The 26531-nt window shown below is 39.4% G+C and overlaps 2 protein-coding genes across 2 annotated transcripts in view; both read left to right on the forward strand.

Annotated features, from left to right (window-relative positions):
* Positions 1-53: 53 nt before the first annotated feature.
* On the forward strand, positions 54-8414 carry LOC133990696 (uridylate-specific endoribonuclease C-like). The gene is made up of 7 exons (XM_062429096.1): positions 54-127; positions 3425-3524; positions 4566-4677; positions 4750-4871; positions 5334-5446; positions 7402-7555; positions 7753-8414. The coding sequence occupies exons 1-7, from the start codon at positions 117-119 to the stop codon at positions 8011-8013; spliced, it is 873 nt and encodes a 290-aa protein (XP_062285080.1). The 5' UTR covers positions 54-116; the 3' UTR covers positions 8014-8414.
* Positions 8415-10203: 1789 nt separating this feature from the next.
* Positions 10204-26531, forward strand: part of cc2d1b (coiled-coil and C2 domain containing 1B) — a 289494-nt gene continuing 273166 nt past the window's right edge. Inside the window, exons 1-16 of the mRNA XM_062429791.1 lie at positions 10204-10271; positions 10557-10673; positions 12511-12658; positions 15898-16001; positions 16974-17093; positions 17477-17623; positions 18903-19245; positions 19856-19974; positions 20860-20938; positions 21270-21350; positions 22176-22312; positions 23285-23357; positions 23600-23739; positions 23861-23990; positions 24985-25145; positions 25284-25409. Of these exons, the coding sequence (XP_062285775.1) occupies positions 10611-10673; positions 12511-12658; positions 15898-16001; positions 16974-17093; positions 17477-17623; positions 18903-19245; positions 19856-19974; positions 20860-20938; positions 21270-21350; positions 22176-22312; positions 23285-23357; positions 23600-23739; positions 23861-23990; positions 24985-25145; positions 25284-25409 (1971 nt within the window). The 5' untranslated portion in view covers positions 10204-10271; positions 10557-10610. The remainder of the gene's footprint in view (positions 10272-10556; positions 10674-12510; positions 12659-15897; positions 16002-16973; positions 17094-17476; positions 17624-18902; positions 19246-19855; positions 19975-20859; positions 20939-21269; positions 21351-22175; positions 22313-23284; positions 23358-23599; positions 23740-23860; positions 23991-24984; positions 25146-25283; positions 25410-26531) is intronic.

A 26531-nucleotide genomic window follows, 5' to 3' on the forward strand; every position in this document is an offset into this window, starting at 1 on the left:
TTGGCTGTTTCCCTTGTCAACGTCATTATTGACGCCTCAGATAACTGTCTGCATAAAACGGTAGTTTTCTGAGAGGATGTGACAAGTTAGAGTAACTTTATCCACTCAACGAAGACATGGCAAGAAGGTAAGAGTTTTATATCAACATAAAAAGAGAGAAAAACACCAATTGAATTTATTTACACGGGTTTTTTCTTTGCTTCCTGTTCAGTGCGTGTTTCTTATCAGCTATTTTACTCTTTATTCTTTGCAACAATTTTAACACTTTATTTCAATTCACTGCAGAAATATTTGATATGAACTCGTTGCCACATTGTAACAGGACACTTTTTAAGGAGTTTGTCTTGCTGCTTATGTCGAGAAAAGATTTAGTTTTGTTTTTCATGGTTGAGAGAAACAGCTGCTCTCAGTGCAGATTGTAGGTTTGTGCAGTGACAATCTGTATGCAATGTGTTGTTTGTGTGTGTGTGTGTGTGTGTGTGTGTGTGTGTGAGAAAGAAAGAGAGAGAGAGGGGGGGGGGGGTGCAATAGGCTCTGTTTGTGATTAGTGGGCTGAGTTATACAACAGAACAAACAGGACATAGTTGTCTAGAAACAGACTCTGCAGCAGTAAAACTGTAGCTGTTCCTCCTTGTGATATTCATCATTGAGTCCACGCTAAATTAAGAACAGGGGAGTTTCTGTCTCAGAAGTCGCTCCTTCCTGTCATTTGCTTCTTAGTCATATCTTCTTACAACTTCTGCTCTGTTCTCATGGCATGGCAGTGGCGCCTTTTATTGTCATTTTTCAGATACCTTTCGTTAAAGATGATGCACAGTGATGATGAGATTTAGGAGGAAACGCAACTGATCATAGTTTCATTTTCTGCAAAAAGCTGCATTTTTCAACCTGTCGCATTGAGCTGCACAGTGGTACCTTAATGATGGAGGTGTGGTGTTTCAATGCTGGTCTGCTACTTTTTTTCTGCTGGTATTGTGTCTGTGTAACAAAAGCAACACCAGCAGCACAATGAAAGGATATCATAGAAGGCATCTAGCTGCTGTTTGAGCTTCAGGCAAGACTGTATTGTTAAAAAATGCAAATTAAACCTTGTAGGTGATTTTACTTTAGGAGAACCCGAGACCAATGTTGCAGGTTTTAATGAGTGAGAGTGTGCATCCTTTTTCTGATAGACCCTTTTGTTTATATATCAACAAAATAGTGCATGTTGACACTTAAAACATGCAGTATAGTCAGCAGCACGATTACACATATTTATGCTTTGGGATTTTCTGCATGTGGTTTTGAGGTTTCAGCTACCTTAAAATCAAATAACACCAAATCTAACTGCAGTGACACAACATATTTGTTTTGTGATTTGGGTGAAACAACCCTTAACAGACCCCGAACATGTCACACATAAACAGCCCAAAGCAACAGATAAGAAACATGTTGTTATACTTCAGCGACTTCCTGTTAGTTATCTGAATGAATTAACCTTCGTGTCGTCCTCCCGGGTCAAATTGACCCTGTCTGTTTTGACTGTTCCTTCTTTCCTCCCTTCCTTCATTCCTTCCTTCCTTCCCTCCATCCTTCCCTCCTTCCTTCCTTCCTTCCTCCCTCCTTTACTTCCTTCTTCCTCCCTTCCTTCCTTCTGTCCTTCCTTTCCTTCCTCCGTCCTTCCTTTCCTTCCCTCCTTCCTTCCTCCCTTCCTTCTTTCCTCCGTCCTTCCTTCCTCCCTTCCTTCTTTCCTTCCTTCCTCCCTCCCTACTTTCCTTCCTTCTTCCCTTCCTTCCTTCCTACCTCCCTACTTTCCTTCCTTCTTCCCTTCCTTCCTTCCTTCCTCCCTCTTTCCTTCCTTTCTTCCTTCCCTCCTTCCTTCTTCCCTACTTTCCTTCCTTCTTCCCTTCCTTCCTTCCTTCCTTGCTACCTCCCTACTTTCCTTCCTTCTTCCTCCCTCCCTTCCTTCCTTCCTTCCTTCCTTCCTTCTTCCCTACTTTCCTTCCTTCTTCCTTCTTCCCTTCCTTCCTTCCTCCCTACTTTCCTTCCTTCTTCCTCCCTTCCTTCCTTGACTCGAGGACAACAGGAGGGTTAATCAAGCGACACATTCTTATGAAAGGGTCCCGTGATGATGAGCAGGAGGTTTTTCCTAAATGACTCAATCACACATTTGATTGGTTTAACGGCTGAATTAATCACTGTTGGTTTAAAAAAAAAAAAAAAAGGGAACTCCTCCAAAAGAACAAAAATCACACTTCTCTTTTATCATTTATTCCTGCCAAAGTAAAACACCTCATGTCTATCCTTACTAGTGGAGCACAGCAGACTAGATGATGCTGTGGAATTTCATCATCATTAAACTACCAGTTATTATCTCAATTACTGGTTTAGTCTATGAACTGAAACACGCCTGTTATTATCTCCCATAGCTCAAGGAGATGTAATTAAATGTCTTTAAGGTATCAACCAAGATAAATCGACACCAAGTAGTATTGAAACGTCTCTTGCCAAACAATACCTGCAATTGCTCCAGAGCTTAGAATATATGACTATGTGTATGGACTTGCTCACAGCCAGTCAACGCAAGCATTCCTATGATTTAATGCAACAAATCATTTAGATGTGGAGGAGTGGAGGCGTTTTATGCAATTTAATGCTTCTATTCACGTGATGGGTATCAAATGAAGTGCTCAGTTTGTATTGGAAACACTTAAAGGGTACTTGGATCAGTCCAAAAATCCAAATATATTCAATTTACCACTACATATGAAAAAGAAAAGAAGCAAATCTTCACATTTGAGAAGCTTGAGATGGTAGAAACATGGCTAAAATGATAAATTAACTATCAACATTTGCTGTCAATCGTTGCAGCTCGACTGTGCAGGAGCAGAATTTACTGTAGGTGTGAATGTTTAGATGTAAGCGTTTGTAAAAGGCCGCTGAGGGAAAAGAGCAAGGAAGTCGGTCATATGAAAGAAATATCACAGAGTCGGTTGAAAGTTATAACACCTCAGTTAATCGTTTCTGTGAATGATTAACTACGTGTTGATCTTTGAACTTTATAACTCCAATAATACTGAAGCACAACATGAATAAAACTGACTTGTTGTTAATGTTATTAGCTGTGCTTTTCCTGGCATGACAGGTTAAAATATCAGCTGTGAAGTTGGTGTATTGTCTTTCTATTCAAGTCCTATGTTTCATCTTACACCTTCATCAGGGGCCCAAACAGGAATATTGGGATAAAAACCACCTTTCATATATTCCCAAACATCCTGTAATTATCCTGTAGGATCATTTGTGTCACCAGCTTTACAGATGATGGCGCCACCTTGTGATTAAATGTATAAGAAACAGAAAAAGCCCCATTGTACTATTTCTCTTTCATCTCCTCGTGCTACCACTAAATTCACAGTTGTTTTTTTGTTTTGTTGTCTCTTTGCAGTCAAAGCGCTAACCAGGAGCTCACCGAGGTGCTAAACCAACTCTGGCACTTAGATACCAACCGTCTGAAGCCGGGGACGGATTACATCATTTCCCTCCAGGTCTGTAATAGAAGACAAACATTATCGCTTCTCTGCAATGCAAAACGTTTTCAGAGATACAGGAAATAAATGCAAAACCTCATCTGGGCCGCACGCCAGTTTTACCAGAAGAGTCGCTCTGTGGTGTCAGCCGTTAAATTAGGAGAAAACCACACTGGAGTTAAAAAAAAAATGACAAGACATTGAGTTTACACCAGAGCTGTCAAATCCTGTAAAACCACGATGTCAACACAAGTCTGCATCTCCACCATGAAACACTTAGTGCAGATAATACAGAGCATCATATAGTGCATCATGGCATCACAATAATAATATAGTATTTACATTATAATAATAATTAACTTGATTTATATAGCTTTTTTTATACAGGAAATGAAGCTTAAAGTGTTATATGAAACAAAAAAGCAAAAGAAAAGACAATTTCAACAGCAGTTAACATATTGACACACATTTAACCAGTTGAGGGGAGTTAAATAAAATTTTAAAATTTCATAAAATGAAAATTTAAAGTAGAGTGCTTTATGTAAATGTTAAAACATGTCTGGAAGGATCTTTATAATCTTATGATTTATTTATTTTTATTTATTTACTTTTTGTTTTTTAACATTTAGATTTCCTTATATTTAATGCTCTATTCTAGTACTTTGTTTTTATTATATGTGTGTATATGTGTGTGTGTGTGTGTGTGTGTGGGGGGGGGGGGGGGGGTGTATGTGTTTACTATAATTGGGTTTTATTTTTATTTCTCAAATTCCATGTTTTTATGTTTTTTGTTTTTTTTTCCAATTTTTTCGGTTAAAGCACATTGAGTTGCCACTGTGTATGAAATGCACTATATAAATAAAACTGCCTTGCCTAGAAATATATATATTTAAATATATTTATAAGCTGCTTCTACCTGTGCTGGACTGCTGATATTTGCATGTTATTGTCCACATAAAGAGAAGTGTACATATATTCATAAGACATCTCAATACCTTTGTGTCCTCCTGCAGTTTTTTACAGTAATGTTGATGTTTGTGTTTTCTGTGTTGCGTTCAGGGTCGGGCAGGTTATGTGGCTCAGGGCAGTAACTACGCCAGAGACAAGGCCCGCGCTCCACTCTTCACATACGTCAACGAGGACAAACTGAAGACTGTCAAGACGTTTGCCCGTAGGTAGCAGGTCTCATTACATTTCTCTTTTGCTCTAACTTTAAGGATTTGTAAACTTCCTTTTCACGCAGATTTCATCAACTTGCTGGACAACTACGAGACGTCCACCGGCGTATCGGAGACGGTTACATCAGAGGAGCTCCAAGAGAACAGGGTCTTCATCGACGCCATGGTAGAGACGGATCTCATGAAGGTAAGAAAAAAAGACTTCTTGAAGCACGTCTGTCGTTGCTGCTCAAACAGAGTTACAATCCGCTGATCCAACACAGCTGCTGTTTACACTCCTGGACGCCTCCCACAGCGACGACTCACCTTCAAGCTGTTGTTTACTGACAAGTTCAAGGAGGATTTGAAATAAGTGGGATCGGCCATTATTTCCTGTAGCATCTTCCTTATTCATTATTTAGGTTATATAATAATAATAATAAAAAATCACATTTATATCACTTTATATGATATAGTATATAGTATCACTTTATGTGGTACTCAAATTCACACCATTTCTGTCTTCAGTATGTTCTTTTTTATTATATTTCCATAAAGGCACTACTGTATATAGTTTCGCTGTTGTTTCTTATCCCACTTTTTCTTTCTCTTTAAAGCCTGAAATATCACCATATGTTGTTTTTTGTTTTGTTTTTTATTTGACTCATAGTCTGCTCACAAGTATCTGGTCAAGAAGGGGCAGTCGCCATCAGACACAACGCAGTTCAAGAGGCAGCTGTATGACATCTGGTTTCGCCTTTACCACAGAGACAGGAGCGGAGGGTGAGTTTAACCTTTGTGTCGTCCTCCTGGGTCAAATTGACCCCGTCTGTTTTGACTGTTCCTTCTTTCCTCCCTTCCTTCCTTCCATCTGTCCTTCCTCCCTCCGTCCTCCTCTCTTTCTTTCCTTCCTCTCTCTTCCCTCCTTCTTTCCTTCCTCCATCCCCCTTTCTTCCTTCCTTTTTTCTTTCTTCCTCTCTTCCTCCTTCTTTCATTCCCCCTACCTTCCTCCCTTCCTTCTTTCCTCCCTCCCTTCTTCCTTCCTTCCTTCCTTCCTTCCTTCCTTCCTTCCTTCCTTCCTTCCTTCCTTCCTTCCTTCCTTCCTTCCTCCCTCCTTCCTCCTTCCCTCCTTTCCTTCCTTCTTTCCTCCCTTCCTTCCTTCCATCTGTCCTTCCTCCCTCCGTCCTCCTCTCTTTCTTTCCTTCCTCTCTCTTCCCTCCTTCTCTCTTTCCTCCCTTCCTTCTTTCCTTCCTCCATCCCCCTTTCTTCCTTCCTTCTGTCCTTCCTTCCTCCCTTCCTCCTTCTTTCATTCCCCCTACCTTCCTCCCTTCCTTCTTTCCTCCCTCCCTTCTTCCTTCCTTCCTTCCTTCCTTCCTTCCTTCCTTCCTTCCTTCCTTCCTTCCTTCCTTCCTTCCTTCCCTTCTTTCCTTCCTTCTTCCTTCCTCCCTCCTTTCCTTCCTTCTTCCTTTCCTCCCTTCCTCCCTCCCTCCTTTCCTTGCTTCTTCCTCCCTTCCATCCTTCCTTCCTTCCTCCCTTCCTTCCTTCTTCCTCCCTTCTCTCCTTGACTCGAGGACAACAGGAGGGTTAAAGATGACAGCAGGGGGAGCTGAAGAGCGGGGAGATGATGCTCTGTGTGACCGGTTAGCTTGAAGGAGGGAAGAACATTATTACTTATTTCGAATTCAAAGAAAAGAAATGATGTACTATTGTCAATCTTTATATTTTATTAGGAAAATTCAAAATTCATCTCCATTATTTAAGTTGTTTTTGATTGAAGTTGATTATTATTTTAAGTCGCTTAAGTTAATTACAAATAAGAAAATGTATATTAATGATGGATATCCATTCAGAGGTTTTCAACCAATAAGCTGTCATTTTCATTTTATACGGAAGATTATGAAGTCTGTCACACCAGGTTTTTTTTATTTTTATTTTTATTTTCTTCTTTTTCTTTCCTTTGTCTCTCGTTTATTATTATTATTATTAATGACCCCTTGTTATGCTTTTACATGATTGTAAGCAATGTTGTTGCTATTGCACAAAATGTGAACTGGAATGACTGATTTCTTTTTTGTACATTGGAAACTTTGATAAAGTTTTGAAAAAAAAAAAAAAAAGAAGAATGACTGGTTAGCTGACATTCAGGACTGGTTTTCTGCAGCTGAAACATTGATCAAGGAGACGGATGATGAATCACTAAAGAATCTGATAATATATACATATGGATAAATTCAGGGATTGAACAAATCTACATTTAAATCCTGTTAAAGCCCCTTGTTGTTTTTGTCAAATAGTAGTTTGTGACAGCTTTGGTCTTAACATCTGCTTTGAGAGAAAAGACAGTAAATTAACCTCAATTTCAACAATCACATTAAAGAATAAATCTCATTAGTTTAACTTCACTGGGTGGAGTTTTTTTAGTGTTTGTAATATTTGACGGTTTATTTAAAGGAGAGTTGTATGTTTTTAGTTTTTATCAGTTGTTCAAGTTGCCATGGAAACAGCAGATAAGAGGAACTAAAGCTCTAACAAAGACTTTTTATTTAAAATCTAACCTTTATTTATCCAGGAGAGTCTCGGTGAGATTAAGACAATTAAAAACACGTTATTACAGACAGAAAACACAAAAAATAAAAAGATGATTAAACACATTTCAAAAGAGACATATCCAGGAATCACTTTTATTTGAGATAAATACATGGACGTGTAATAAACTGATGATTTTATTTCCACTGTAGTGAGGATTCCTGCGGATTTGAACACGTGTTTGTCGGAGAAACCAAATATGGCCGGGAGGTGATGGGTCTTCATAACTGGATCCAGTTCTACCTGCAGGAGAAGCACAACCATATTGACTACAAAGGCTACAAAGCCAGAGACAACAAAGACTCTGTAAGAAGATAACGTACAGTACAGTATGCATCGTGTTTCTGTAAAAGCTCTGAGGAAAGTCTGTCAGGATCTTACTGGGCCTGATCTGTCTGCTGTGATTTATCTTAATTTAGTCACTTTAGTATGAATTTAATAATACTGTAATGTCTACCACCATCTCTACTTAATCTCATTTCAATTTCATCGTTGTTTTACAGCCTGATGAAGACGATCATGTCCTGAACCTGCAGTTCAGCTGGAAGGGTTTGGTGAAACCGATCGGCGGCTCCTTCATCGGAGTTAGTCCCGAGTTCGAGGTCGCTCTCTTCACCATCATCTTCCTCATGTCGACTGAGAAGATGACCTCTGTGGTGGTGAAAATCGACGAGTACGTCCTGGAGCTGGTCGTCTATCGGCACGGGCAATCCATCGGCACGTCCTACCCCAAACTGCTCAGCAGCAACAACAGGGATCTGTAATATCACATCATCGCAGCTCTCAGCTAGATATCGTCGCTGTCGGGCAGAAACTTCGTATCTCCATATTTTGTCATTTTTATACTATTGATACTATAATATACTATACTATATACTTTTATACCCGTCTGTGGGACCTTGTCATTAAATCTTGTAACTCCATTGGATCCATTGATTTTTAAAATGTTCTTAAAACAGTTGTGGACATACAAGGTTTGCGCCTGTATGTATAATATGTTTTTGTTTACTTCATTTCTACGCAGTATAACCCTAAAAACAATCTGGATCAGGTTGTCTTTGCACTAAACATCAGGCTTAAACTGTCTATAACGAGCCTAAACCTTCTGATTCAGGTTGTCTTTATAGAAGAAATATAAATGGTTGTTAATCACATTTCTGTCATATTCTGTATTCATCTATTAAGAAAATAAACCTTCTTTGTTTACAGTAGTGTTGACTTTTTCCATTTTCCTCTAATAGAGAAAAAAGGCCGTTTAATTTGAGAGATAGAATAAAAGCAGAATATTGACCTGTTTTTAATGTCTGTGGAGAAATGAAAGGCAGACTTCCTGTCAAGCAGCCTCAAATGCATAAAATGAAACTGAAAGTTTGAGAAATTCTTCCACAGGCAAATTTCTCTACAAGTATTATTTCTAATTACACAAAGAGATGAATAAACACCTAGCATAAAATAAAAAGTTGGCAGTGCCACCAACTAACTGGGCTACACTGTGTAAGTGCAATACCCCCCACATTATGCTATTATAGCTGCATCTTATCTTCTTTTTTTTACTATGTCATCTCTTTTAGTTGCGTGTATCTTGTTTTTATCTGGTTGTCATGTTTTTTTATTGTCTTTAAGCCTTTTTAGGTCTGCTGGTAGAGGTCAGTTTGTGTCATGTGTCTGGTCAAAAACAAAATCTATTTTACCCATTTAACTTTTTGGGCAATCTTTACCACTTGTATGAGGTATGTAATTGCACAAAAGGACCATCAGATTGTGTTATGGTTGCTATAGATACAGGTTGTTCTACGGTTGCTATAGATACAGGTTGTTCTATGGTTGCTATAGATACAGGTTGTTCTATGGTTGCTATAGATACAGGTTGTTCTATGGTTGCTATAGATACAGGTTGTTCTACGGTTGCTATAGATACAGGTTGTTCTATGGTTGCTATAGATACAGGTTGTTCTATGGTTGCTATAGATACAGGTTGTTTTATGGTTGCTATAGATACAGGTTGTTCTATGGTTGCTATAGATACAGGTTGTTCTACGGTTGCTATAGATACAGGTTGTTCTATGGTTGCTATAGATACAGGTTGTGCTTTAGTGTATAAACGAAGAAAAACACAAATCACTGCTGACATCAGAGATCCTGCTGGAGACATTTTTGAAGTTGAGTTTCATCTTTTCATCTTGTACAGTTTTGAACAAATGAGGTCTGTAGAGGTCTGTAAAAAATAAAATGTAGGGTCAATGAGAAAAAAATCCATGTTATATGTTGTCATGGCCTCAAAGAGGAAGAAAAAGCAAAGAAATTATTTCCTCTGTAGTGGACATTTTGTTCACATACATCTTCTTTTACTGCTTTCCCCCCCCCCCCCTTAATATCAGATTCAAACCTGTGTTACCTGCAGGGCTTCCTGGATGTCAACATTACCCTATAAACTGGAGCCCAATTCATTTCTTTTCTCTATAAATTGACAACAAAATGTTCTGAAATTTGGCAATCCATTCAGTTTTAGTAGAACATATACTTAATTCCTTGCAACAAACAAGCTAGTGAAACAATCCTGAATGATAAATAATTATGTTTCTTAATCAAATTAAATGTATTCTTGGTTTCACTACATAGCCATAATCTGATTCATTTTTTTTGTCTTTTCACACTTAAATAGTCCTGTAAAATTAAAAATATTGTAAGATGTTCTTTTTCACCAAAAAAACTGAAATTGGAGGACACTTTTTTCCTTGGTTCCCAGGAGGTTATGTAAAATATAATAACAATAAAGCTTTATATATACTATAGAAGATTTCCACGAAATTATTGTAAAATTAAAGGAATAAATTGCACACTTAATGTATTTATTTGTGCATTGTATTAATGTATAAAGTGCCTGACAGACAGCACTCAGGGATTTCACAGTGTGTTTATTATGGGGACGCTCCCTCCGTCTGCGCATGCGCACTCAACCCCCAGCTATCATGTCAAAGCTCAGAAATGAAAGTGCTCCTCTGATGAAGTGGTGAACCAGCAGGTACGGGACTCACTCTTTCTAAAGTTTACAGGACCATCTCTAAAAACTCGTACTCACAGTTACAGCCTGATACTTTCTCACAAATTAACTTTTTTGGAGTCAGAAGCTGGATAAACATGACCTAGCTACAGCAGCTAGCCGCTCGTGCTAATCGTTTCCGTCTGTTTGGCAGCTCTTGTTGTTTTTTTTGGAGGCACCTGACAACCGCTCACATGATTTAAACTACAGACACCACACCGATGGTATTACACAACAGCTTTTCTTTCAATGTGCTTGTGTTTGTAGGTGTATTTTGGACCACTTGGCTTGTTAAAGAGCAGCAGCAGCAGCAGCAGCAGCATGTTTGGTAAGAAGAAGAGAGCTGCAGCACCCAAAGGACAGGGCGCTGCTGCAGCCAAGCAGGTAACCACAACACCTATCTGCCTTTATGTTTTATTGTTTATTGTAAGGTTTAATACTCCTGCTGTGGCCTAGAGAGGTGTCAAAATGTCCTGCTATTTCCTGCTGTGTTGCAATGGTGTTATCATTATAATCACATTTCCTGAAAACCTCCTATTAGTGTTAATATATAGTTAAATAAAGAGTTCACATCATGATCACAGAGCTGTGTTTCTCTATGTTTGCAGCGTTGTTGCACTCTGCATACAAAACAACAGGGTTGTGCAAGATAGATAAATATAGATAGATACTTTATTGATCCTTCACAGGAAATTGCTTGGTTTACAGCAGCTGCATCCACAGCAAGACAGCAATACATAACATCATATAGAAACATATGGAAGCCCATTTCTGCCAATGTGTGAACAAAAAATACATGTAAGTCATTATAATGAGAAACTATCTCAAAATAATGACTTAGTAACACAAAATAATGTGAAAATAACTCAAAATAATGACTTAGTAACACAAAATAATGTGAAAATAACTCAAAATAATGACTAAGTAACTCAAAATAAAGAGAAAATAACTCAAAATAATGAGTTAGTAACACAAAATAATGTGAAAATAACTCAAAATAATGACTAAGTAACACAAAACCATGATAAACTATCTCAAAATAATGACTAAATAACACAAAATCATGAGAAACTATCTCAAAATAATGACTTAGTAACTCAAAATAAAGAAAAAACTAACTCAAAATAAGATATTGAGAAACTATCTCAAAATAATGACTTAGTAACACAAAATAATGTGAAAATAACTCAATATAATGACTTAGTAACACAAAATAAAGAAAAAACTAACTCAAAATAAGATATTTAGAAACTAGTATCTCATTTTTTAGTTTCTCATCATATTGACTTACAGGATCTTTTTTTTCCATCACATTTGCTTTGATAAACACATCTCTGACTATCCAATAGAAAAAAAAACGTATTACTAAAAAATTACCCAAAAGTTAATATATGCATATATACGTAATAAATAATAATACATTACTCTGTGTGACAGTAAAAGTGCCGTGCAGAATTTAAAAAAAAAATGCAGCAACAGTAACTTATTCTGACGTGAATGACAGGAGATGTAATTCTATTTAAAAATATTTACTAAAAAATAGAAATTACATCGGTCATATGGTAAATAAACCCTATATGTTCCCGTTTCTAATGCAGCTCTCATCCAACACTACTCTGCTGCACATGACGTCACTCGCTACACTGTTTAAAGGAGCATTAACATCAAATCTATATATACATTGTGTGCATTTTAAACAAGCAAATATGAACTATGACATGTGCTTAATAGTTAATTTAATTTATATCCACACATTATGCCTCTTACAAGATATTTGGTCAAAAATATGATATTTAATTTTGTCCATATCATTAGAATTAGACACATTAGAATAAACTGTGTACTGACTGAATATCACTTTAAATACAGCTCAGTGTCCGTGTTAAATTCATGAATATTTCCTGATGAAGTTGATCAATAGATTCCTGGAGTGTTATCTGCAGGGTTTTGTCATATAATGGCTAAATGTAATCAAACTGCTGATAGTCGTAGTAATTTGTTTATTGGGAGCATTTCCAATGTTAAACGGACGAAGTCAGGAGAGCTGCTCTGTGTTCACGGTTTCTTCTGGAAATGATGATAATCACAGTAATGAAAAATGGAAATGGAAATAGTTAGCGTTATTGATACTGCTGCGGTCTATAGTAGAAACCAGCACATCTGTAACCCTGACAACAGCTGCCCAATGAGATTAAGTTAATCTCTTGCTTCCTGGTTCCAGATGGGTCTGTTTGTAGACCTGAACCCTGAGGAGATGATGATGATGGGGATGGAGGAGAATCTGGACGACCCGGACTTGGAGGCAGAACTCGCCGCTATTACTGGAAATAAAGCTGCTGCGGGAGGAAGAGCCAAGCAGAAGGGGAAGAGTGAGTGCAGTGTTTATGATTTAAGGGACCTTTGTAGACATCTTAAGATCTTTTACTGAAGTGAAAGTACAAATAGAGTCATGTCAAATACTCCCAATATAAGAAAAAGTTCTGCATTAAAAAGTATTATCAGCTTGATGTTATTAAAGCTTTGCAGTAAAAGTAGTAGTTTGGTCGCTCTGACTGATAAATTATTATATATGACATCATTAGGTGTCATATATAAGGTTCACCAGATAAATGTGAGGGGTCGTGAGATGTTAAAGGGAGAGGAAGAAGAAAAAACAAAGTAAAAAGTAGAATATTTCCCTTTCATAAATCAGCACAAGTAAATAAGTACACTACTTAAGTAAAATAAATACTAAATGTACTGAACATCTTCGTATTATTTTCTTATGATTGAATTAATATTTGTACGTCTTTGTGCTCCACTGATGTGTGGAGAGAGCTTTGTGCTCCGATCGAGTCTGCAGGGCCGAAAGTATGTGATCAGTCAAGCATTACCGGCCTGGATCCAGACCTCAGGCTACATCCACATTACAGGCCTTAATGCGCTAAAGTGAGCTTCCATTATTCATGTTGATGGTTCATATTCATGTCTGTTTGTGTAGCTTGGGATCAGATGTAGGACCACGTACACATATGTGGCCCAGAACTGATATAGAAAAGATCTGATTTTGTTTTTTCATATTTCCGTAAAAAAAAAAAATCAGGTCTGAGTCACTTAGAGGCAAAAAAAATCAAGTTGTGCTCACTGCAGAGTCAAATGGTTGGACCTAATCCAGCTCCACTTCTCTGGATCTGGTCCAGCCCCACCCTTCAGTACTGACTTGCGTGCCACCCCTCTTTTATTTCAGCCTAAACTTCATACCATGTGTTATTCAGACTGCGCCTCCACACACATGCAGGACAAATCTAAACCAGAGAATAAACTGATCCACTCAGAGATTCAAAGCCAGTTCAAACTGAATATTACATATTTATTTTCCTTAAATATGTAAAAAAACAACAAATACATCAAAAATAAATATGTTCATGAAACAAATATTATATATGCATTAGTAGACCTAAAAACTCATGACCCACTTTTTCTTATTTTGGTGAAACAGCAACAATATAAATTGGCCACTGCTTGAACAGAGAGTCAAAAAGCTAAATCATTGTTCATGTGTCTTGCCAGTAAAGTATCATTGTCACTAGTGGATGCCGCAAAGTTGTAGATGCTTTAAAAACATGTATCAGGACATCTCAGCCAGGTTCCTCATGTTGAAGGAAAATAGGAAATATTAGAAACATGACAATAATAAATAAAACTGTTCGTATAATCTAAATTTTGTTTATTTTAGACATTAAAAGGTAAATTACAAATAAAGCTTTTTTCTTTTCAGCTCAAGGCTGGGACAGAAATTGGCAAGACGGTAAACATGATGACTTTATGAAATGTGGGCTTACAGTAAACCTGAAACTAACCACCAAGCTATTTTTGGCCTAGTTTCACAATTTTGCAGCTATAAACAAAATCAAAAGGCTAAATTAATCTTCTACTGTCTATTTGTTTTTTAGTCACTACCACCAAACCCTTTTTGGGAAACTCCTCATTTAAATAACTCAAAGCAATTTACTGTCACATGAAGTTAAAGTTCAGCCAACAACACGGCAACTCGAAAAACTTGTTGTGAACCACATTGCATGAACCACAATCCGCTGTGTAGGCTTACTTCATTTCCACATGTCTCTGCCGTGCCCTCTTCCTGCTTATCCTCCACCAAACTTTTGCTCCAAGACCGCTGGAGCCTCCAGTCAGTCTCTCAGGGTGTGTTGCCATCTTGAACTTGGCCGTGGTCCTTCTCTCAGTCATCGTCTTCTTTCTCGAGGACCCCTGCTGCCAATAGCTGCTTTGATTTGTGTCTGTCCGCCACATAGACTGTATATAAAATGTCACCCATTGGTTTGTGGACTGCTGCTTGGAAGCCAATAGTGTCGGATCTGGGAAGCGCCATCTTGAACATTTCCGGTGCATGCTGGGAAAAATAAAAACAGGGATTCTACTTATATGGGCATCAGGAGGAGCATGAGGCGCCCTCCTGAACCTGTGAACCAATCAACCTGTCAATCACCACGTAGCAACGCCCTAATGCATACCCTGCTTTATCGTCAAATATAAAATCAGGGAGGCCAAAATGTCCCAAATGAACATCATACTGCATTGAAGAAGGCTTTAAACTAGCGATTGAGACCATAAACACATTTTGAAAACGTTTACTGAGGTTATAAATCAAGTGAGAAGTTGGTGAATTCTCCATTGACTTGTATAGAGACGGAAGTCCTTTTGACACCAAAACGGTCGCCCCCTGGTGGCCGTTTGATAGAATGCAGTTTTAGGTTACTTCCGTGTTGGCCTCATTTCAGAGGACCAGAACTCCCCGCCTGGTCCGCCGCCTTCCAAGTTGTACTCACTGAACTAGCACTACCAAGTGGTATGAGTGAGTTTGGGTGGGGCTGGACCAGAGCTGGGGTCCAGCTGGGTTTAGATGTGGAGCGGGACTAGGCCAAGCTTCACCCTTTGGCTTTGCAGTGAGCAGCCTCTGAAAAAACATCTGATTCTGGGCCACTTCGGCATATAATATGAACGTAGCCTCAATCAAGGCCAACATCTGCTAGGACATTAGAACCACATTCATCCACTCGTCTTTCCACAACATTTTGGGGAGAGATTTTTCTCCCATCCGGCAGTAATAACAACATTAGAGAGGTCGAGGGATCGGCTCGGCTCGTAGTAGCCGTGCCACGTTGGTAGCGAATCCCAAATGTGTTGGATGATTGAGGTCAGAGCTCTATGCAGGCCAGTTACCGTAAGTTCTTTCACACCAAACCGGGAAACCTTGTCTCACCTTTTTGGACCCGGCATTGTGCACAGGGGTTATCGTCACGTTGAGACAGGTAAAGTTCTTCCTCAAACTGTTATTTCTGTCTCCCAAAGGACTCAAAACACTGTTAGTTGCTCCCTTTTTAAAATATCTTCTTTGTCAGGAAATCAACACTCTCAACAATGAAGACAATGGCGTCTAGAGTCCTTTGGGTGATACAGTTACAGTTTTTTGGTGTCAGCTCATGGACACTTTCTTTGTATCCACATACTTTTGGCTACGTGGTATATTAATGATACATGTAAGCTGCTGTAAACCTCCCGCACTGACAGTTTTTTCCATTGACGTTATTACTCTCTTATCATGTGACAGCCCCCCTGCCCATGGAGGACATCGCGAAAATGGCCGACGAGTGCATGAGAGATGTGGATGACGACGAGGATGACGACAATTTGATGGACGATGAAGATCTGTTGGTTGGTGTTTGTGTATATTTTATATAAGTTTCCCAAGTTTATCTTTTATAGCTGTACAAACATAAAGCAACCATGAGAGTATTTTATTACGAACAATTTTGTGGTTGTAATTAAGCTTTTTTTGTTGTCAAAAAGTCGTGTTGCCTTCACACACTCATCATGATCCTGTAAAGTCAAGTTTAAGTTACTTATTTTAAGTTGTACATGCATGAGCTGAAATTTTTAACATCAGAATCAGAGAAAAGATCACGTCATGGCATTTTTAAACTCCTTAATTACTTTGCTTTGTCTGTTTGATGAATTTGTTGCATGTCTTGGTTCATTCAAGGTTGCTCTACCATTAATAGAAAAACGATAACGCCCACCGTATTTCCATTTTCGACCGACGTCAGTAATACTGACAGACCAAATGTGGAAATTCTAGAAGATAACTCAAAATATTTGTCTTTTTTATCGACACACTTAGCTGCACAATCATTTTTATCCTTTTCGTAGCTCCAAGTTAACTTTACTTAGACTTTTTGTCCAATAAAAAACTATGAAGCCTTAAACCAGTAAAACTACAAGAGTAAAACCCACACAGTATAAATGTCATGATAACCATAAACTACTATACTGTAGCTATCCACCAAACTACTGAACCACCTTTGACCCAAAAGCAGCTGAAAAACAAAACACATCTTGACATGTAAAGGTTTGCTTGTTCTGTTTTTTTTTAAACGCTATAAAATGCATGTGTAGATACCACAGTAACCATGGTAACAGTAACAAACAACTTTTATGGGGCTAATGATGGTTGGTGATTTACTGACACTTTCATTTGTTTGTTAAACCAGACAAAACAAAACTTAACGCCTTAATGGAAACTGTGTCTCACACTCTATACTCTGAAATCCGGCTTTGTATATGAACAATCAAAAGTTGGCCCTTTGATCAGTTGCTGTATTTTCTCCCCCCCGCCCCCTACATTAGGCAGAGCTGCAGGAAGTGGTGGGTGAGGAGGAAGCTGGAGATGTTGTAATTCCTTCCCCCACATCCTCTGCCAATGCTGAATCTTCTCAAGCTGCTACGCCAGAGTCCACAACGCCACAGGTACAACACACGCTGCTCTCTGCCAGTCTGGAAACTGACACTAAACAACAACATATGTGTCAAACTGTAGACAAACAAAACATTTTTTTGTCTATTTCCTCAAACAGGAAAGGACAGATGGGTTTGTCGTCCTTCCCTGCTGAGTGTTTACAGCATTTTTTGTAGCAATACATCCAAATAATAGTTGTTAACCTCATGATTTGCCTGGTAGATGCACTTGGAAATGTCTAATAACGTCTCTCTTGTAACATTTAGTCCATCTGTACTTCAGTCTTCTTGAAATGCTTTGAATACTATGTGCGCCCAGTGTTTTAAATAAGTGATTTGCTGTTTTCATATCATGTTGACAGTGTCTCGCTGTTGTTTTTGGTGTTTTTGTGAAGCAGCAGGAGGCGATGGTCTCCTCAGCAGCACCCGGCAGCCTCCAGCACACCGTAGAGGAGAGAATAGCGATGTACAAGACGGCCTTACAAAACTCCAAGACTGCAGGAGAGACTTCCAAAGCCAGGAGATACGATCGAGGCCTGAAGGTGGGTGAGACTGCCGCCTGTTAAGATGATTTATGTGGATTATAGCAGCGTTTTCCCAATAAATGATTGTCTGTTATCGTTATTATACGGGCAATTTGTTTTAATATTGTGAGGCTTGATTTTTGCACATATCAGAAATACAAACTATTAACAAAGTTAGATTTTAAAGACGAAACCTGTCAGCAGAAAAGTCAAAGGTCAGTTTTGACCATAGACTGTATATAAAATGGACGTAACATCCGTGACGTCACCCACTGGTTTATGGACTGCTGCCTGGAAGCCAATAGTATCGGATCTGAGCAGCGCCATCTTGAAAATTTCAGGTGCATGCTGGGGGGAAAAAAAACACGGATTCTACTTATATGGGCATCAGGAGGAGCATGAGGCGCCCTCCTGAACCTGTGAACCAATCAACCTGTCAATCACGACGTAGCCACGCCCTAATGCATACCCTGCTTTATCGTCAAATATAAAATCAGGGAGGCCAAAATGTCCCAAATGAACATCATACTGCATTGAAGAAGGCTTTAAACTAGCGATTGAGACCATAAACACATTTTGAAAACGTTTACTGAGGTTAGAAATCAAGTGAGAAGTTGGTGAATTCTCCATTGACTTGTATAGAGACGGAAGTCCTTTTGACACCAAAAGGCTCGCCCCCTGGTGGCCTTTTGATAGAATGCAGTTTTAAGTTACTTCCGCGTTGGCATCATTTCAGAGGACCAGAACTCCCCGTCTGGTTCTGACTCAAGATGATATAAACCAATATAATAAATATAAATGTGACATCTTGATGTCATTTTTCATTAAGATGAAGGAAAAAGCTGTCGTCTTATATTTTCCTTACTGCCAACAAATCACATAAAAGGATCCAAAACCAAGTGGAAGTGATTCCTCTCAAGAATGTCTGACCTCCCCAGTTGATCTGTGGCACTCAGTCTCAAGCCCAGTGAAGACGTAAATGTAACTTTATAAAAACAAACCAAATATGTAGTTTACATTTTTAAAACTTAAACTTAACTTACTAGCTCATTCTGTTTATGAAGCGACAAAATAATCTTAAAAAATAGTTGTCATGCACCTCTCTGCCCATATTAGTGTCTTTATCTAGAGTGGAAGCTGTTACAAATAATCCTTCCCCCTTTAAATTAATCTTCTATTTCTAACTAGTATCTTGAATTGCTAGATTTCAGTAAAGCTCCCTTTATTAATTCAAAAATCATGATTTCAGACATCTATAAAACCGCAGATGAGAGACTGTTTCTGTTGCTCTCCACAGAATCTGGAGACGATGTTAGCCGCTGTCAAAAAAGGGAGACCTGTGAACGAGGCAGAGATCCCTCCGCCTGTAGCCACGGGAGCCCCGAAAGCTCCTGCTTCTCGACCCGCCGTTCCCCAACGACCGGCTCCTCCTGTACCCTCGCGTCCTCGACCCGCTCCTTCAGATCAGCAGGGAGAGTCGGAGGCCACGACGTCTCCGTCTGCCGTGCCAGAGATCGTCACGCCCAGCAGTGAAGAGGAGCCCTCGTCCTCCGCCACCCTGCTCACTCCTAGCAGCCTCCCATCACCGGAGCAGCAGGCGGAGGAGCCAGCTGACCTGCCGCCAGCCAGTCTGACAGATGGTCAGTTTCACTTGGATTAAAGCAAGTTCAATCTGTGATAATGTTGTTTACTAGAGACCGAGACCTACTTTTAAAAACAGGAAGCATTTACATTCATTCAGATCTGCAACTAACATCTGCAGCAGATTCTTTTCTGGCATAATTGATTAATTATTTAGGCTATAAAATTGGGAAAAAATACTATCACACTTTCTTAAAGTTCAAGGTGATGATATCAAATGTCTCCAAAACTTAAAGATGTTCAGTTTACCAACAACTAAGACAAAGAAAAGCAGCAAATTCTCATCATTTAAAAAACTCAAATTAAGGAATATTTTGGCATTGTTTGCTCACTAATTGTTCCAGCTGTCCATCATAACCATTTCTCCCTTTGTTCTCATGCATTCAAATCAAATCAGATTTATTTATATAGCACCAAATCACAATAGAAGTTATCTCAGGGCACTTTTCACATAAAGCAGGTCTATACCAAAGACCCAGCATTCCCCAATAAGCAGCAAGTAACCATTAAATCATTGTCTTGTAGCTTCTAGAAATAGTTTCGAGTATGTGATGAATACGGCGTTTCACTCTGGTAATTGTCGTGTGCTTCTGTCTCGTGAATCCGCAGCGAACGAGGCGACCAAGAAGATGCTTCTGGAGAGGCAGAAAGAATACAAGATGGCAGCGCTGACGGCCAAGAAGCAGGGAGATGCGGAGCAAGCTATGCTTTACTTCAAGACAAGCAAGGTGAGTTTGTAGGAATGCAACACTTTATGGGAATCTGTCAGGGTAGCGTTGTGTTTTAAATCTTCTAAATTATGTTTTTACTGGTATGTGTGTCAGCATTTTATCCTCAGGGTGGATTCATGTTTAAGTGTCATATGAGAAGAAACGTGCTTCATAAATCAACGTATGTTTAAAATGACGGCTTCCTGGTAGCATGAGCTGATTTTTAGTTTTAAGGTTTTAACACCTCAAACATTTTAGTTGCTTATTTTTAGCCAAGTAGAATATTTTGGTGTTTTTAAGAAATGTATTTATGTAACCAGAATCATGCAGATGTTGACATAAATTGCATTAAATAACTTCATATAGTTGTCCAGTAATTGTATACTGAGTAAAACTGTTGTCACTCCAATAATATTCAGTCTTTTCTTCCCATAACTTTTTTTAATGTATTTATCACTTTAAGTCAAATAAAGATAATGACGCCTTGTAGCAGCCAATGAGCAGCTGCTGTTATAATAAACACACTTTTAACCTGATGCTTTACAGGATTGCTTCTAAAGAAATATCCCATTTACCCCTTCTGTTCTTATTCAAGACAGCTAATCATGTTTTTGCTGTCTTTCTATAACTTACCAACATTTATCTATTTATTTAACAAACATCGTAATGAAATTATTCCAGATTTGCTGTTTTTTTTTCATTTAGCAGAAACATCAGATTTTAAGTTAAAATACCAACACGCACTGACACATGATTATTCGTGCTGCCTCAGGCTCTGGCTGCACATTCCTGCTGCCTATTTCTCTCTCAAGTATGTGAAACATGTCAGCAATTTGGAAGTTGACAAAGACCATTATTATGTTTGACAGAGTTGGGTTTTTTTGTATTTTTTTTGTGGTGCAGAAGTTCGATGCAGTGATTGAGGCTTTGCAGAAAGGAGAAGCAGTCGACCTGAGTGAACTTCCTCCATCTCCTGGACACGGTAAGGAACATAATATGACTTATTTTAGTGATATATCATCCGAAAATCAGTGATTTAAGATAATAAATCATTAAAAGACACAAACAAAACAAATATAACTTGTGATTGTGCAGGTGAAATATGATAAATCATGAAGGAAACAAAAAGAACTCAATTAAATATTTGTTTTTCCTGAAAGTGGAGGATGAGGAAATATGTAATCAGTGGCTTCATCAGTAAATACGTTCATAAAATAAGTAACTGATGATGTCGGAGTATTGTAAACAGAAACCTGGAGTATCGTCTCTGGTATGTGTCGGGTTTATCTTGTGTAATTATGTCATTGGTGCAGGAGGAAGCTCCGCTGCGATGAAGGACCCGTCGACTGAACAAAACATAGAAGTCACCCAACCGGTTGCAGCAGCTCCTGCAGGTATTAATAATTCCACCTTTTATTGGCTGTATTTATCCAAATGTGTTGTTGTTGTTTCTCATGCAGTTTTGCTCCGCCCTTCCTCCGTCCCCCCACTTCCTGCACTCAACAGTATTTCTATCTAGAAGCTAATGTGAGCTCTAGGTTTAACTGAAGATCTCAGAAAGATGACGACATGCTGCCTGTGGTTTTGCAAGTGCAGTGTGGTTGTTGCCTTCAGACAGCGTAATGTAATAATGGAGGAGAATACATTTAAAGTAAACAAAGCCAAATGTGTGCACGGAGTCAAACCTAGGCTGCATGTGGTGGAGTTAAAGGTTATTGAAGCCATAACAGCACCATGAAAGTGAGAAAACTAGATGAAATAACAATGGACAATAGTTTTCCTGTTAAAGAAAGAGGAAATACAATTACACCGTTATTATGAAAACCAGACATATTGCGAAATATCCAGTAAGGGAAGTTGGCAGTTGAATCCAAGTCTGATTTCTAGTCTTGTTTATTATCATCTTTAAACAGATATTTTACTATTTAAACTATAACTTCAGCTTGTTTGAAAATGCATTAAGTATTATTTTGGTGTCAACGCCATACATCAGGTATCATATCAGCACCAATACTGGAACATTTTCTAACCTTAATCAGGCTTACAGTTAAGTTAGTTCACCTTAACCTATTTTGATTGGTGTTAAATAACAGCTTTATTTAGTTTTCAGTCACAATCTCCAAACTTACACAAGGAAATAACAAATAAAGAACTCATCTGATATATCATCTCTGATATTGTAAACAATGTTGTCTCACTTCCTCTGTTTGTCCCATCAGCTGCTGCAGCTCCTGCAGCTCCGAAGGACGCACTGGAGGCGCTGGAGCAGAGACGTGCCAAGTATGTGGAGGCGTCGGCTCAGGCTAAAGCCAGCGGAGACGACCGCAAGGCCCGAATGCACGACCGCATCGCCAAGGTAGGAGAAGAAGAAACTCTCCTCACGATGTCCTGCAGAGAACTCAAAACATAACATAACGAAACTGTGGTCAGGTGTGGACTTTCTGTTTGTTTATGTCTGTTATTACAGCTGTCGTAGAGTGAAATAGAAGTAGTGAGTTCAGTCAATGGGGAAAAGTACTTCATCATGTTTGTAATGATGACCTGAGCTGTATATAAGCTGTATAAGAGCAAATAAAAGCTGTAGTGATGTTAAATATTAAGAAAAAAAGGAAAAAGCAGTTAATATAATGGCGCTTTTCCACTACACAGTTCCAGCACGACTCGACTCGACTCGGTACGGTTCCAGGAACGACCTTTTCCATTACAAAAAGTACCTACTTAACGTGGGCGGGGTCGTCATAGCACGGCTCCGCGAAACTGCCGTGACTTCGTTTTATACGCGACACAAAACACATAAACAATGGAGGACATGGAGGCAGTGGTGTACTTGCTGCTGTATGAGGCTTTCTGTCTCACACATTAAGCTAGAAAATTGAGCCGTGTAGCTGTAACTATGGTAACGCTGCTGCCGGTGTTTAAAAATGCCGGGTTTGATTCTTGTGTGGGACGGCTCATGACTCTTCCAGCGACAACTCTTCTGACCAATCAGCGGCCAGCAGTGTGTCGACGTCACATTTAGTACCGGCTTGGCTCGCTTGGAACCTCACCAGAGCAGGTACTAAAAAAGGACCAGGTACCAGGTACTTTCCCTAGTGGAAACGCAAAAAGAACCGAGGTGAGTCGAGGCGAGTCGTGCTGGAACTGTGTAGTGGAAAAGCGCCATAAATGACAAAACCACTAAACTTCTATCTTAATGCAGTAACAAACCCTTTCACCTTTCACCCCTTATTCAAAAAATGCTGCATCCTGATATGAAGATAGTGGCGTAAATTACAGAAGCTTCAGCTCTGCCGTTTCACAACATTTAACCTCTCTCCTCCTCTTGCAGCAATACCAGAGTGCCATCCGAGCTCACAAAGCAGGAAAAGCAGTCAACTTTGACGAGCTCCCCGTTCCCCCCGGTGAGATTCTTCTGTGATTCGTGTTTTTTTTAAGGCATTTCATTTCTAAGTTATATTCAGCTCTGTGAAACTGGATTAGCGTCATGTTTCCGCCTCTGTAGACCCGGGGGGGGGGGGTTACTGTGAAAGCTGCCGGTGCCTTTAAGACGTCTTTTTGTACTTGACCAATAAAGTCTGTGTAGAAAAGAGTTGTTGAAGAAGTGTAATATAATTTATAATGAGCGTTTCTTTTTATTATACAGGCTTTCCTCCAATCCCAGGCCAGAAGGCGACGGGAGCTGAGCAGGGATTCATCGCTGCACTTGAGGCCGCCAATAAGCTCGCCTCTACTGATGCTACTGAAGTCGCCGATGAAGAAGAAGATGAGGAGAAGGAGGAAGAGGTGAGCATCACACGATCACGTTCCTGATTTAGGATGCTGTGTTTAAATCAAGTTATGATTAATAATGATTTGTTTTGTATTAGATTGTAAAAGTCTGAAAGGTGCTCATTGTCTGTTGTAGTCAAAGCCGGCTGCTCCAGAAGAAGTAAAGAAACCAACGTTAGAAATTCCTGCTGCAAGTCAAGGACGGAAAAGGACTCCGTCAGCTTCACCTGACAGAACAGCATCCAGAGAAGGACTCTCGCCAACAGGTCAGCCCCAAAGTAGATACTGATACCAATACCAGTATCAGAAATGCCTCCAATGATGCCTAAAACGCTGCATCAAATATCTATAATTTATTAATAAACTTTAAAGTAGTTTCACACCCTGATAAAACAGCGTTTTTCCCTGGATATCAGTCCTTCTTCACTGCTCCAAAACAGCAGCATACACAGCATGCTGCACTGGCAAAATGAATTGATATCCAGTAAATAGTGTAACGTTTGCCGTTAGCAAAATGTCAGCAATTTGTCCCGCCAGTAAAAAAGGCAACGTGAGGAGTCTTACAAAGCATTTTAAGACACATTACAGGAAAGATAGAAATCATATCACATCCATACAGGGTTAGTAGTATCGGATCGGTACTCGGTATCGGCGAATTTGGGGAGTTCAAGGATCGGACTCGGTGTCGGAGCAGCCTTTTGTGAAGTCAGTCACAGGGAAGTCGGTTTAACTTTAGTGAATCTGAACATGTTTGATCACTTAACAGCAGGAGACAACGACACTGCTTAGACACAGCAACACAGGCTGCTTCTGAGTGTGTTCAGGTGGGGTCGAGATGAGTTCACTGATGTTTCATTCATGACTTTGTAAGTGTACTGTCGGAGCTCATTGAAGTTATCTTTTTTATTTTCTCTACACACTAAATTTGTCCTCTTTAGTTTACAATACTGCAGTCCCTTCATACACAACCCTGCAGCTTTCTATAGGCTTTAGGATTTATCTGTTCCACCGTGGGATAGTGAGAAACGTCTTCTCGATTCCTTTGTATGTCTTAACATGTGAAGAAATTGACAATAAAGCTGACTTTGACTTTGACTTTCCATCTTCTTCTTCTTCTTCTTCTTCTTCTTCTTCTTCTTCTTCTTCTTCTTCTTCTTCTTCTTCTTCTTCTTCTTCTTCTTCTTCTTCTTCTTCTTCTTCTTCTTCTTCTTCTTCTTCTTCTTCTTCTTCTTCTTCTTCTTCTTCTTCTTCGTCTTGCAGCGGAGTTCCTGGAGGGTCGTAAGAAGCAGTACATGAAGGCGGCTCTGCAGGCGAAGCAGAAGAACGACATGGAGCAGGCCAAGACTTTCCTCCGCACCGCCAAGGGCTTCGACCCCATGATCGAGGCGGCACGCAGCGGCAAGACGGTGGACATCAGCACGGTGAGAGCTCAGCGGACCGTAGACTCACTCTGATTGGTTTTACCCAGCTCACTGATGGAGATTCAGACTCGTATCACTCGTATCTGTCAGTGAGAGAAGGATTGCTGTCGATGAGCCTTTTCTGTTCTGTACCTGCAGGTGCCGTCGCCCCCTGGTGACGAAGACGAGGACTTCATCCTGGTGCACCACAGTGACGTTCAGATCTCAGAGAAAGCCGAGCAGGTTTACACACAGCTGGCCAAGATCCTCAAAGAGCAGTACGACGTAAGGAATAGTTTCTGATTCACAGTTATTAATCCAGATTGAACACATTTAGATTCATGCATCATAATCTTGTGTCTAAAAACCATCATCTGGGTTTTAAAGTAAAACCTGGATATGGATAGAAACCAGGATATCGTGTCACATAAGGGTCAATGACGTGATGCAGCTCAGTGTCATTTGGTGTAATGACAAATTTTATAACATTTATGAACGTATTTAGGATATATCCTGCTCAACTTTAACAAAATGCTTTAAAACTTAACTGTAGAAATACTCCAAAGAAATGTTCTTTTCATTTGATGTTTTTAAAATGAAGTAATTATTAGTATAAGTCCACTTAAATACACTGTAGGTGGATAAAATATGTAATATAAGGAAGAAGGAAGGGAGGGAGGAAGAAGGAAGGAAAGGAGGACAGGAGGAAGGGAGGAAAGGAAAGAAGGAAGGGAGGATGGAGGAAAGAAGGACAGAGGAAAGAAGTAAGGGAGGAAGGAAAGGAAGGAAGGGAGGAAAGGAAAGAAGGAAGGGAGGATGGAGGAAAGAAGGAAGGAGGGAGGGAGAAAGGAAAGAGGAAGAGAGGAAGGAAGGAAAGAAGGACAGAGGAAAGAAGTAAGGGAGGAAGGAAAGGAAGGAAGGGAGGAAAGGAAAGAAGGAAGGGAGGATGGAGGAAAGAAGGAAGGAGGGAGGGAGAAAGGAAAGAGGAAGGGAGGAAGGAAGGAAAGAAGGACAAAGGAAAGAAGTAAGGGAGGAAGGAAAGGAAGGAAGGGAGGAAAGGAAAGAAGGAAGGGAGGATGGACCTCCAAAGTGACTAGCCTCCCCATTCCTCTCTGTGAGCTTGTGGAACCATGTGGATTTTTTATATATAGACTTTTTGGTAAATGTTTTACCCTAGACCGGAGAGGATCCATATATGGTAACTTCATTTACCTTGATTTACAACATACAAACCAAAAATGTTGAAAAAAGTCAAAAAAGCAAAAAAAAAGTCATGTAATATCTCCCAATAACTCTCCAGGGTTGACATTTTGAATTTCCAAGTATTTAAATGAGTTCTCTATAAAGGGTTAAACATTATAAGTAAACTTCTTCAGTCATGTTAGCACAGCACTGACTCTCCGAAGA

Source organism: Scomber scombrus, chromosome 11, assembly GCF_963691925.1.
Source record: "Scomber scombrus chromosome 11, fScoSco1.1, whole genome shotgun sequence".
NCBI classification, from domain to species: domain Eukaryota; kingdom Metazoa; phylum Chordata; class Actinopteri; order Scombriformes; family Scombridae; genus Scomber; species Scomber scombrus.